The following is a 12,843-nucleotide window of genomic DNA, read 5'->3' on the forward strand; positions in this document are numbered from 1 at the left end:
ATACTCCTAATACTCATACTCCATTTCTTTTTATTTTTGTTTTTTAGGACATAGCCCATCATGCTCAGGAATCACTCCTAGAAGAACTCAGGGGACATTATGTGGTGCTGGAAATCAAACATGGGTCATCTGAGTGCAAGGCAAGTGCCCCTACTCACTGCACTATCTTTCTAGCCCCATCTTTTTTTTTTCTTTTGAAAGTTCCTACTAAAGAAAAATCTGAGGGCTGGAGCAATAGCACAGCGGGTAGGGTGTTTGCTTTGCACGCAGATGACTCAGGGTTGATTCCCAGCATCACATATGGTCCCCTGAGCACCGCCAGGGGTAATTCCTGAGTGTACAGCCAGGAGTAACCCCTGTACATCACTGGGTATGACCCAAAAAGCAAAAAAAAGCAAACAAAAAACAAAGAAAGAATAATCTGAAAATACACATGTCAAAAGAACAATATTAAACAATTCAATTTAGAGATTTAGACCTTTGGGCCTTTACCCTCTTGAGAAGCTCATGTTCTCTCTCAACAAGTATCTTTTTCTGTCCCCTAAGAGTTTTCTAAATTTCTTTCAATGAAAACTTTTTCTTGCTTCACTGGAAAAAAAAGAATGAGGCTGGTGAGTTAGTAAAAAGAGTAAGATGTTTGCACTGCATGATGCCAACCACAAATCTAGGAGCAAGCCCTAATTCCTGTCAAGTGTACCTTGAAATCAATGATGTCAAGAACCAAGTATTCGGGGCTGGAGCAATAGTACAGCAGACAAGGTGTTTGCCTCACACATGGCCAAACCGGGTTTGGGCTCTGGAATCCCATATGGTCCCCCGAGCACCGCCAGGAGCCAGGACTAACCCCTGAGCATCACTGGTGTGTCCCCAAATGCCAAAAAAAATAAATTAGGCATTCTCTTGTGGTCAGGATTCAGTGTACTCTCTGTCCCAATTCAGAAATCAAATTACTAAGTTTTAGGGGAGTATCAGGGGTTTGGGGTCCCACCCAGTGCTCAGGGACCACTGACAGTACTGAGGGGACTAGAAATGGTAGCAGAGATTGAAGCAGGGCCAGCTACATACAAGGCAAGTCCATTGTCTCTTATACTATCTTTCTCCCCCCACCCCCAATTTCTTTTTAAATCAACTACTTCCTTTCATTCAATTCCAATTAGCACTAAGTCCTGGTATATAATCTTCTCTGACATACAGAACAAAATCAGGAAGGCCAGGGAGGTAGTTCACTAGGAAGAGACCTGGTTCAATCCTCAGCACTATATGGCTCTATGGTCTTCTAAGTACCACCAGAAGTAATCCCTGCACACTGAGCCAGAAACAGCACCTAAGCACCAGTGGGTCTCCCCACAAAACATTATGAACTCTGAACCAGTGGAAAGAAATAAGTGTTGTGACAACACTCACCTCAAGTTCATTTAGGCGCTGTACCCTAGGAGTGAAACGGAAACTTTTTATTTCACAGGCAAATGGAGGCTGCCAATCCTAAACAGAAAAAAAACAACAAAGTAAGTCTGATGTATTGGTATGTAAGCAAGAAATACATTATTCATTCCCTTAATTTCAGAAATGAGTTGCCACAATATATGACAACAGATCAACTTGTGTCTTTATTATGGAAACAAATATTTAGATAAAATTATTTTAGCATTACTATTCTCCAATTATTTATCTCTAATATTCTTTCAAATATCACCAAATCCCACTGTTAATATACAAAATATGCTTTCCCTTGGGGACAGTGAGAGAGTAGAATAAGGCTCAAGCCTTGCAGGCTACTAACCAGTATTCAATCCATAGTACCGCATCTGGTCCCCAAGTGCCACCAGGAATGATTCCCGAGTGAAAAGCCAGGCATTAGTAACCCCTGAGAATTGCTAGGTTTGGCCCAAAAAAACAAAGCAAAAAATAACCCACAAATAAATATATATACTATACATATGTGTATATATACATATGTATACATATATACATACTTTCCCATTAATTAAAATAGAATGCTCAGTAACTTAAAAAAAAAATCCCAATTTAACAAATCAGAAAGAAACAGAATTTGAAAGAAACTAAGGGGCTGGAGAAGAGCTCAAGGGACTGAGGACAAGTCACTTTGCATTCTAGAGGAGTCCTTTCAATCCCAATACAGCACGGTCCCTGAGCATCACAGTGTATGAAATTAAAGATTAAGAAAGTTTGGGGGCTAGAGCGATAGCACAGTGGGAAGGCATTTGCCTTGCATGCAGCCAACCCGGGTTCAGTTCCCAGCATCCCATATGGTCTCCTTAGTACCGCCAGGAGTAATTCCTGAGTGCATGAGCCAGGAGTAACCCCTGTGCATGGCCGGGTGTGACCCAAAAAGAAAAAAAAAAGTTTATTTGGCATGTTTTTCTGTTTTTTTGTGTTTTGGGGTAACCTCGAATTACCCCAAAAATGTGTGCTCAAAAGTCACTCACTCCAGTACTCAGGAGACCATACGCAGTGCCAGGATTGAACCACTCACTGTCAGCAACAAGCTAAAGCAAGTGTCTTAACCTCCCTACTAGCCCTCTAGTCATACAATTTTTTTTTTTTGGTTGTTCTTTTGGGCCACATCCATCAGTGCTCAGGGCACCATACCGGGTGTCAGGGATCAAACCTGGGCTGGCAGGTAAGCACTTTAACTCTGTAATCTCTCTCAAGCCCCTTATAAAAGCATTTTTTAAGTACATATAAACAGTATGGTTTTTCATTCATATGCAATATGATTCAACACTGTAGTTTGTATCATATTCTGCTCCAAATCCAGTTTCTAAGGCATCCCTATTAAAAAATTAAAAATTAAACAAATACACAAACAAGGAAAATCTTCTAACTTATACAGGTATATTTAAAAAAATTGCAAATTTCAAATAGGGATTCAAAGAAAATACTTTGATTTGGTCTAAGTAATGGCAAGTCTAATCAAAAACGCTGAGTACTCAAAACAATTTATCTTACCTTGGAATCTAAAAACACTCATCAACGTTGATAGAAATTTCTCTTGTAAACAAGATTTTCAGTAGCGTGACATGTAAAGGGAATGGACAGTCTATTCTTTTTTATATATAATGCAAAAAGGAATACTGACTGGAGTTTCAAATTCCCACAACCAATAAAGAAGACGAAAATACAGTGTAGGAAAAAGCTAAGGTTTTAAATAAGGCTTCTGGAGCCTGGAAACATCATTTATCATTCATCTGTAGTCTTGCAACAGATAATTTCATCAAATTCAATCTGCATAATGGGTGTAGTATACCTAGGTTTTAGAATCAAATAGATTTCGTTTCAAAAATCAACTTTATCACTTGCCAAGGATCATATACATCAGGAAGGTATTCAATTTACATAGCCCTGCCTTAGCTACGAAGTGAGACTTTACGAACCTACTCAAGCTTCAAAAAAGTACATCAATCTGTAGATGCTAATTTAGTCCCTCTCTGCACCCATCTAAGTTCTTTTTATAAACCGGGGCTGGCCTCTGTGATAGTCTGTGGTGAGCGCAGATGCTTTTTAAAATGCAACAGGGGTAACAGCTGTACTGGTTTTATTACTGGAAGAACTCTAAAAGCAAGGTGGCCCTTCCGTGAGGCGCCGAAAGGCCAGAGGCCCACAGACTCGACTGCGCAGGAAGGATCATCGGCAAATGCAGGCCAGAAAAGCAGATTCTAGAACTTGCACATCCAGAAACAGATTCTAGTCTGGGAGTGGGGCCGAGGGATCTGCATATGTTAATAAACACCTGGTCGGCCCTGGCGCCTGCAGCTGGACCAGGCACATCCCCTGGGGAGCACCCACTGAACGGGTCAAGAAATCTTGTGACCTTGAACAAATCCCTCGGCCTCGCGGGGCCCAACTTCCCCCCAAACATTATCTGCTCCAGCGTGAAGGCTGAGGCTGGTAATTAACCTAGAGGGAAAGCCAATTACTCGCGATAACCGATCTGGACACCTTCGCCCCTGCCTCCGCGCATCGAAGGACGCCAAGGTCCCCTCGGCTGTCACTCCTGGCCCAGTATTCCTCACCCGCTACCTGCTACGAGGGAAAGAGAGCAAGGGGAAAGAAAGGAGGGGGAGAGCACGGCCGTGTGGGGTTGCAGCTGGGTAACCCCATCCCGGGGAGCGACCAGCGATCGCGTTACCGTCACGGCGGCCTCGCCACGCGCATACTTAGTCAGTGAAGCGCTGGGGGGGTTTGAAAGAAACGCCCGACGCAGCGGCGGGGGCGGGGGCTGAGGGAGGGTTACTTGTTTTTAACGCTCGCCCCGCCATGCGGACTAGCGAGAGGGGTCAGGCTCTCCGGGTGGTGACGTCAGGGCGGGGGCTGCAGGGCCCACAGCCTCTCACAGCCTCCTCGGGACCCCGCAGCTCGGCGCTTAGGCCCCGCGGGACGCGGCTCTCCCGGGCCCGGCCCGGCCGGCGCCTGACGCCGCCCGAGACACCAGCTCGGCCGGGGCACGCGGGGCGGGCGGCGGAGAGAGAGCGGGGGAGGGCACGGCCGGGCACCCCGACCCCGACCCCGGCCGCGGACGCGGGTACCTTGGGCGGTCGGATTTTGCAGATGCCGGTTTTCTCCGCCAGCGGCCGGATGCGGCCGATGAAGCTCAGCGGGTCGGTGAACTCCTCCCAGCTGGGCTCAAAGACGGGGCACTCCGGCGGCGGCACGAACTCCGCCGCGTAGCCCCCCGGCCCCACGCCCGCCATGGCCAAGCCCAGGGGGCGCCCGGGCGGGCTGAGGGCGAACAGGTGGACGGAGGCTGGCTGGACGCCCACCGAAGCCTTTCACGTCCGCTGACAGGGGCCGCGGCTCATCTTCGCCAGCCAGAGCCGCTCGACAGCAGAAACCCCCGGGTCGCCGCCTCCTCGCGTTTGTTATTGTTTCCTGCGGGGCTTTTCCTCCCGAGGCCAGGACTTTTCCGGAAGTGAGCGGGCGGCCGGATCCCTCCGCCGGGCCGGGGCCGGATCCCTCCGCGAGGCCGCGGCACTGCTCGCGTCTCGGAACGACCTTCCTTCCTTCCTCCTTTCCGCGGGCCCCGAGTTGTTCCCGTCTCCTTGGCCGCTTAGGTGTCCGCGCCCCTCAGGCGGCACAGCCTGGCGGCCCCACGCTTTCTCCTCGAGGAGAGGGAGGAGGCAGAGGAGGAGTAACCTGTTGAGGGCTGAAGAGAAACGTGCTCTTCCGGCGCGGAGGAATGTGTAATGCTGTGAGGGTCAGAGGTTGTGCTTCCGGCTAGGAGGTTGCAGTTCCCCTTTGTGTATAAACGGACTCGCGACTGGGCCGGGCCCCAACCGCAGCCATCCCACCTGGCCGTGCGGTTTTTCTGCCAATCGGCCTCGCTGTCTTATTCCAAGTAACGAACATTATCGTGATCTCGACATTCTTTACGGGGAATCTCTTTTGAAAAAATCCACACGGCCACTTTAGAGCTGCTACATCTCCACGGCAACAAGTTTGGGCTGACCCTAACCCCACCTCCTGTGCGCTGGCCTTCGCCAACCTCCAGAAATTGCTTCCGGCCACTGAGGGGCAGTGGTGCATGCTCTTGCTTTTCCGACAGTTGGCAGTCTCCGGGTAAACCTCAGCTGCACCCACTTCTATTCTCTCATCACATGTCCTCCACCCCAGCTTTTCTCAAATATTCCCCTCCTTTTTCAAGAAACACTGTGGCACTGTCGTCCAGTTCATCGATTTGCTCGAGCGGGAACCAGTAACGTCTCCATTGTGAGACTTGTTACTGTTTTCGGCATATCGAAAGGGTTAGCTTGCCAGGCTCTGCCCCGTGGGGAGAGGTGGGGATCAAGAAACAAAAGTACGTCAGATATTCTATTTCTCAAAAATCTTAGTGCTGTGCCGGAGGAGAGCACTCAGTGAGCTGGAGCACATATTCTACATGCAGAAGACCCAAGTTCTATCCAGGGCACCACATGGTCCCCTGAGAACTGGACAGGACTGACCCCAGAGCATCATCACTGGATGTCGCCCCCAAACACAACACACACACACACCCCACATGGTCTCCTGAGAGCTGGACAGGACTGCCCAGAACACCATGACTGGATATCACCCCCAAACACACACACACACACACACACACACACACAGCACGGTTCCCTGAAAACTGGACAGGACTGACCCCAGAGCAGCATCACTGGGTGCCACCAAAACATACACACCCCAAAACTCTGCTAATGAATTTTAAGAAGCTCTATTTCCTTAAAATTGTGAGGAATAATTAGACCAAGGTAGAAACTAGTATTTCTTAAACATTAAATATTTCTTGGAGGACTTCTCCAGGCCCTGTTCTCATATTCGCTGTGCAATCTCAGCTACCCCAGGAACTAAATCCACAACCATGGCTGGTGACTCCCTAATCTATATTTGCAGCTTAAACTCAGCTATGAGTTCCAAGCCAGTGCCTAGAGTTACCTGTCAGGTCCTCTTGGTTAACTTAATTCCTATGTTTTTTCAAAGTTTCATTTCCAATGCCCTCATCCAGCTGTCAGGACCAGACAGTCATAAGCTTTAACTCCTACTCTCTCGCTCTGTATAACATTCTTAAATCCACCATGTCTTTTCATCCTCATTGCTGTCCTAATTTTTCTCTCATTAACTATGTTCCTTCTTTTCCATCCCTCTCCACTTAGTTCTTAAATTGTTTTGTCTGGAATCCAGAATTTGAGGGTCAGAGTGACAAATACAGTGGGCAGGGCACTTGCCTTGCAGGCTGTCATCCTGGGCACTATATATGGTATCCTGAGCACTTCAGGAGTGGTCCCTGAGTTCAGAGCCAGGAGTAAGCCCTGAGCACTATTAAGTGTGGCCCAACAAAACAAAGCATAGAATCCAGAATTCATTCTGTCGCTTTCCATCTCTGGCTTAACAACTCCACACTGGCGTTATCTGTGGCCTTACTGCTAAGCTTCATTTCTTATGCATCTCTATATATAGTATAGATCTTTGTGTACCTTTAATATGCCACACACTCACCTTTCAGTCTTCACATATTTTTCGTCTCTATAGGACAAAATTTGTACCCTTCTGAGTCGACCTCCACACTTTCAGATGTCATCTGACTAAATTACTACCCATCCTCTATCAGTTTAAATAATACCAGTTGGAGTACTTACGCTAGTTCTGTGTAACAACCTGCACTTCCTTACAGAAAATTTTGAAACTTCCTTTTGAAAGTGCTGGGTTAGTTAACTTTCTTCCTCAAACGTTAAGCTATAGGAAAGCAGAGATAGTATCTGTCATATTGGCCATTGTCACCCCAGCTACAACACAATGCATCTAATCTAATAAATTGTACAGCTTCATCATGGGCATTGTTTTAAGTTGGGTTTGGTTTCTTGTTTTTGCACCCATACCCAGAAGTACTCAGGGCCTACTCCTAACTGTGTGCTTGGGAGTCCCACCTGGTGGTGCTTCAGGATAATACAGCGCCAGGAATTAAACCCATGCTACCTACATGCAAAGCACACATTCAGTGAGCTTTCTCTTTGGCTCCATCATAAGGGTTCTTAGATAAAATTGGATTTTTTTCTTAAAACCACAAACATGTGCAGTGAAGACTAGGGCTGCTAGTAAGGTTTGTTGCTTCGGCAGTTATTTGTGCAAAAGTACTAGGAATTTGTCTACCGTGGCTTTTGCACTTCGTCCATACAAATAAAGGCAACAAAAAGGACTAATAACATCTTAGCATTAATGTGAAAATAATTTTTAACTCAAGACCTTCAAAAATATCTAGGCGACAAACCAAGTGCCTTGTGCCACACTTTGAGGGCTGCTGGTTTATATTTGAATTTGCATAAACCTGGTTTAGTTCGGTTTTGCAAGTCACACCTGGCAATGCTCAGTGCTGACTCCTGGCTCTGCACTCAGGGGTCACTCCTGGTGGTGCCTGGGGAACTATATGGGATTCCAGAGCTTGAACCTAGATTGGCCATGTGCAAAGCAAACACCCTACCTGCTGTTCCCATCACTCCAACACCAGAAAAGAGCTGCTTTAAAGACAGAAAAGAACCTAGTAAAACAACCGTCTTATGACCTTCTTTGCCTATTAAACATTAAAGCATCTAAATTTTGTATTATGTTGTTACTGTAATAAAGTGGCTCTATCACATACCTTAACATAATACAAACTGTTGGGGCTGAAGATAGTACAGTAGGTAGGGCACCTGCCTTGCACCAGCCAACCCCAGTTCAATCCTTAGCACCCCATATGATCCTTTAAGCATTGCCAGGAGTCATTCCTGAGCAGAGAGCCAGGAGTAACCTGTGAGCATCACTAGGCATGGCCCAAAAACGAACACAATCAAACAAAAACAGAAAAACTAAGGTATATGGCCAGGGATGTAGATTCAGTGGTAACACTCAGAGTACTTATATGTATGAGACCTTGGATTTCATCCCTGGCACCACCAAAAAATATGTGTGTATACAGATACACACACACATACACACAAATGTTTATATATATATATATATATATATATATATATATATATAGCCTGCCAGGAGTGATCCCTGTGTTCAAAGCCAGGGGTAAGCCCTGAGGCACAACCAAAAAAAATAAAAATCCCAAATTCTTATGAAATAATGTCAGACCTTATTGATGTAATCATTCATAAATTCTTTTTGTGTCTTCTCAAATATTTAAAAACTGACTTTACTAGAGTTTATGAGACATATTAAATCACTTTTCCAAAAAAGGAATATCACATCTCAGTTTGTGATTTTTTTTTCTAGTTACAGGTCAAAAGATCACTTTGAACTTTGACTTTATTAACTTCAAACATATAACTTTTAACAGGTTGTCAGTAAACTGGCTTTCAATCAGTCTTGACAATAATAAACACTATTTTCAAACAGCCAAAGCAAGAAACTTCATTTCTAGTGGGGGAAAACAGAACTGTGTAAACATGCTTAAAATGACTTTTTTGTTTGGGCTTGTGCTAGTATTATAAAATGTAACATTTAATAAAACTTTGACCCAAATGCCAGAAAGGAACTTGAAGTGGAGGAGAGTTCTCTAGGAAAAGTAATCATAATCCTTTTCCTAAATTCTCAGCATACAATTCATATATGCAATACAATTTAAATATGCATACAGTCTTGGGAACACGGCACAATTCTTATGTACTTAAGCAATCACAAGATCTAAACATAGTTTTATTTTTGAAGACTGGATCAACACTTTACATAAAAAGCCATCTCATCCTGGGGCTGGAGCAATAGCATAGTGGGTAGGGCATTTGCCTTGCACTCGGCCAACCCGGGTTCAAATCCCAGCATCCCATATGGTCCCCTGGCTCCTGTGCATCACCGGGTGTGACCCAAAAAGAAAAAAAAAAAGCCATCTCATCCTATTTTTGCCCCAAAGTTTCTAAATTATCATGTACCTTCCCCCACATCTGAGGTCACTCAGGAACTTTTAGGGAACTTTGTTACTATGTATGATCCTCATTCTAAGCTCTTTGGGCTCGGTAATAAAAAACCAAACCATGCCCCAAAAAGGTGGTTTACTCACTTTTGGTGTTTTGTTTTATTTTGTTTTGTTTGATTTGCAGGGGCCACATTTGGTGGTGCTCAGGGGAGCATATGGATGCCAGGGACCAAATTGGTAGGCTGGGAGCTGGAGCAATACCACAGTGGGTGGGATGTTTGTCTTGCATGTGGCCAACCCGGGTTCGATTCCCAGCATCACATATGGTCCCCTGAGCACCTCCAGGAGTAATTCCTGAGTGCATGAGCCAGGAGTAACCTTTGTGCATCACCGAGTGTGACCTAAAAGAAAAAAAAAGCAAATTGGTGGGCTGTGTGCAAGGCAAGTTCTTTATGGTACTGTATCTCTGGCCCTGTTATTATTTTTTTTCTTTTTGGGGTCACACCCGGCAATGCACAGGGGTTACCTCCTGGCTTTGCACTCAGGAATTACTCCTGGCAGTGCTTAGGGGACCATATGGGATGCTGGGAATCCAACCTGGGTCGGCTGCGTGCAAGGCAAATGCCCTACCCGCTGTGCTATTGCTCCAGCCCCTGGCCCTGTGTTTTGTTTTTGGTTTTTGGGCCACAGCCCGCAGTGCCCAGGGATCAACCCTAGAAGTTCTTGGGGAACCATATGTGGTATCAGAGATCAGATCTGATCAAATGTGAGCAAGATAAGTGCCCTACTGCTGTACTCTCTCTCCAGCCCAGCGTAGTTTACTTAAAGTTAGGTGAGAGGTTCTGGCTCAATAAGTCTGTTAGGATGAAAGCAGCAGTCTACCATGAAGAAGGAGCCTCTTTTTCTTGTGTGTCTCAATATTTAAATGAAAGATCTTTTAGTCTCAATAATCAAAATTCTAGTATAAAGTTTATTAATCCAGGGACAAGAGAAGTAGTTCAATGGGCTGGAGACCATACTTTGCATGCAAGAGATCCAGATTCGATCGTAAGTACCACATTATCCTTAAGCCCTACCAGGAGTAACCATTGAGCAATGAGCCAAGAGTATCCCTGAGCAACACTGTGCATGAACTGCCAAACACCAAAAACAATGACAACAGTTTCTCAACCTAAATTCTTTGATGTTTACTTTTTTCCCATTTCCTGGAATGCTGTCCCATACTAATTAAACTTTAAAATTGGTGTTCCCAGGGGCTGGAGCGATAGCACAGGGGTAGGGCATTTGCCTTGCACGCAGCCGACCCAGGTTCAATTCCCAGTATCCCATATGGTCCCCTGAGCACCTCCAGGAGTGATTCCTGAGTGCAGAGCCAGGAATAACCCCTGTGTATCGCCAGGTGTGACCCAAAAAACAAAAAAAAAAAGAAAAATAATAACATAAAATAGGTGTTCCCATGGCCTTAAAGTCCTACAATTTTAAAAAATAAATTTAGCCCTGATATATTCTTCACATGTAATAGATTGTTTTGTTTTATTTCTTCTTCAAGATGATGAAAATATTTGTACCTAAAGTTGAGGTCTCAGGAAAGTACTTATAAATAATTACATTTTGCTGTCTTCCTTTCAAGTAGGAAGGGGACTGGAGCAATAGCACAGCGGGTAGGGCGTTTGTCTTGCACTCGGCCCACCCGGGTTCGATTCCCAGCATCCCATATGGTCCCCTGAGCACTGCCAGGAGTAATTCCTGAGTGCATGAGTCAGGAGTAACCCCTGTGCATCACCGATTGTGACCCAAAAAAAGCAAAAAAAAAAAAACACCTTTCAAGTAGGAATTACTGGTCCAGACAGATAGGTCAAAGGGCCACGTCTATGCTTTGCAAAGAAAAGTCCCAGGTTCCATCCCCAGCATGAACTGCTATCCTGAGCATGAGCACCACCAGGTTTGATCAAACCCCCCCCCAAAATTGTATCAACTGTTTTTTTTTTTTTTTTGCGTCACACCTGGCAATGCACAGGGGTTACTCCTTGTTCTGCACTGAGGAATTACTCCTGGTGTTGCTCAGGGGACCACATGGGATGCTGGGAATCGAACCTGGGTCGGTCAGTTGTGTGCAAGGCAAATGCCTTACCTGCTGTACTATCACTCCAGCCCCAAATTATATAAACTTTTATTTGCATTTTTGAAACTTCATGTTTAGTATATGTTAGTTAACATTTTCTGTCCTCAAAGCTCTTACAGTTAATGCTATGTCCAAGATGTTAATATTGTGCTGGAGATCAAATAAAGGGATTGAAGTGCTTGCCTTGTAAGTGGCCGGCCCTAGTCCAATCCCCTGCACTTCAGGAATTTCCCTAAGTATCACCCAGAGTGACCCCTGAGCAGAGAACCAAAAGTAGTAGCCCCTGAGTACTGTTGGGTAAGACCCAAGCTCCCATGCACAAAATTAACATTTTATTGCCTTTTGGGCCACATTCAGATGTGCTCAGGGATTATTCCTGGTTCTGTGCTCAGGGATAACTCCTGGCAGGCTCTGGGAACCATATGGGGGTGACAAAGATGAAACTTGCATACAAAGCAAGTACCTTACTTGCTTTACTATCTATCCAGACCCTGATATTATTTTATTTTTTAATTTTCTTGAATATTATTTAAACGAGCATTAGTGGATTCCTAATCATCATTTTTTCCTTTTTATGTTGAGCAGAGTTACCATAGGCAAGGCATGTGATTATCAGTGAGTTTAGAATTGTTCTGTTGCACAGTTAGACCTTGGACGAGTAATGAACATCTTGTTCCAAGAATGTAACTCAGTGAAAGAACTTTCCTTGCATGTGTGAGGCCCCAGCATTGAAAAAAAAATAACATTGTCATTGTTTTTGGGAAAATATCATGTATTTTTCATGATTTTATGAAAAAAAGTTTGTATGGTTCTTCACAGACTTTCCTAGTTATAATTTTGGTTGAATATTTTTTGTCACACTTAATGTTTCTTACTCCTGGCTTTGTGCTCAGGGATCACTCCTAGCCATGCTAAGGAGACCAAATGTGGTGCCACTGATCAAACCAGTGTCAGCTGTGATCATGTCAAGTGCCTTAACCTCTGTACTATCTATCTCTCTGATCTCTCATTATAAATTGTAATTTGATATCCTCTATTCCAAGGAGTGTTAAAGGACAAATTGGATGAAACTTTCAAAGTGACTGTAAAAAATAATTTAGCCAGGAACTGCAGAAATAGTTTGAAGGGCTGGAACCCTGGGTTCAATCTCCAGCTCAAAAGGTCCTCATAACACCACCAGGAACACCGCCTGAGCACTGTGCCGGTAGTAGTGTCAGCACCACCAAGTGTGTTCCCCCCCAAAAAATTAATAAAATTAATAAAAATAATTTAACTCAGGAAAATGTCTATTTAAATTTCGAGCCTGGCTTGCTCTCTTGGGCCTGGCAGA

The 12,843-nt window shown here is 44.8% G+C and overlaps 1 protein-coding gene across 4 annotated transcripts in view; it reads right to left on the reverse strand.

The window, feature by feature from the left end:
- The window catches only part of KDM5A (lysine demethylase 5A), a 97,258-nt gene extending 92,095 nt beyond the window's left edge, over positions 1 to 5,163 (reverse strand). For 3 of the 4 annotated variants that reach the window (XM_055141366.1, XM_004603882.2, XM_055141365.1), the window contains exons 1-2: positions 4,548 to 5,161; positions 1,405 to 1,482 (exon numbers count right to left, since the gene is read on the reverse strand). In XM_055141366.1, coding sequence (XP_054997341.1) covers positions 1,405 to 1,482; positions 4,548 to 4,712 — 243 coding nt within the window. In that variant the 5' untranslated portion in view covers positions 4,713 to 5,161. Of the gene's footprint in view, positions 1 to 1,404; positions 1,483 to 4,547 lie in introns of all 4 variants that reach the window. The other variant, XM_055141368.1, reaches the window with a different exon arrangement.
- Positions 5,164 to 12,843: the final 7,680 nt, after the last annotated feature.

This window comes from Sorex araneus, chromosome 6, assembly GCF_027595985.1.
Source record: "Sorex araneus isolate mSorAra2 chromosome 6, mSorAra2.pri, whole genome shotgun sequence".
NCBI lineage: Eukaryota > Metazoa > Chordata > Mammalia > Eulipotyphla > Soricidae > Sorex > Sorex araneus.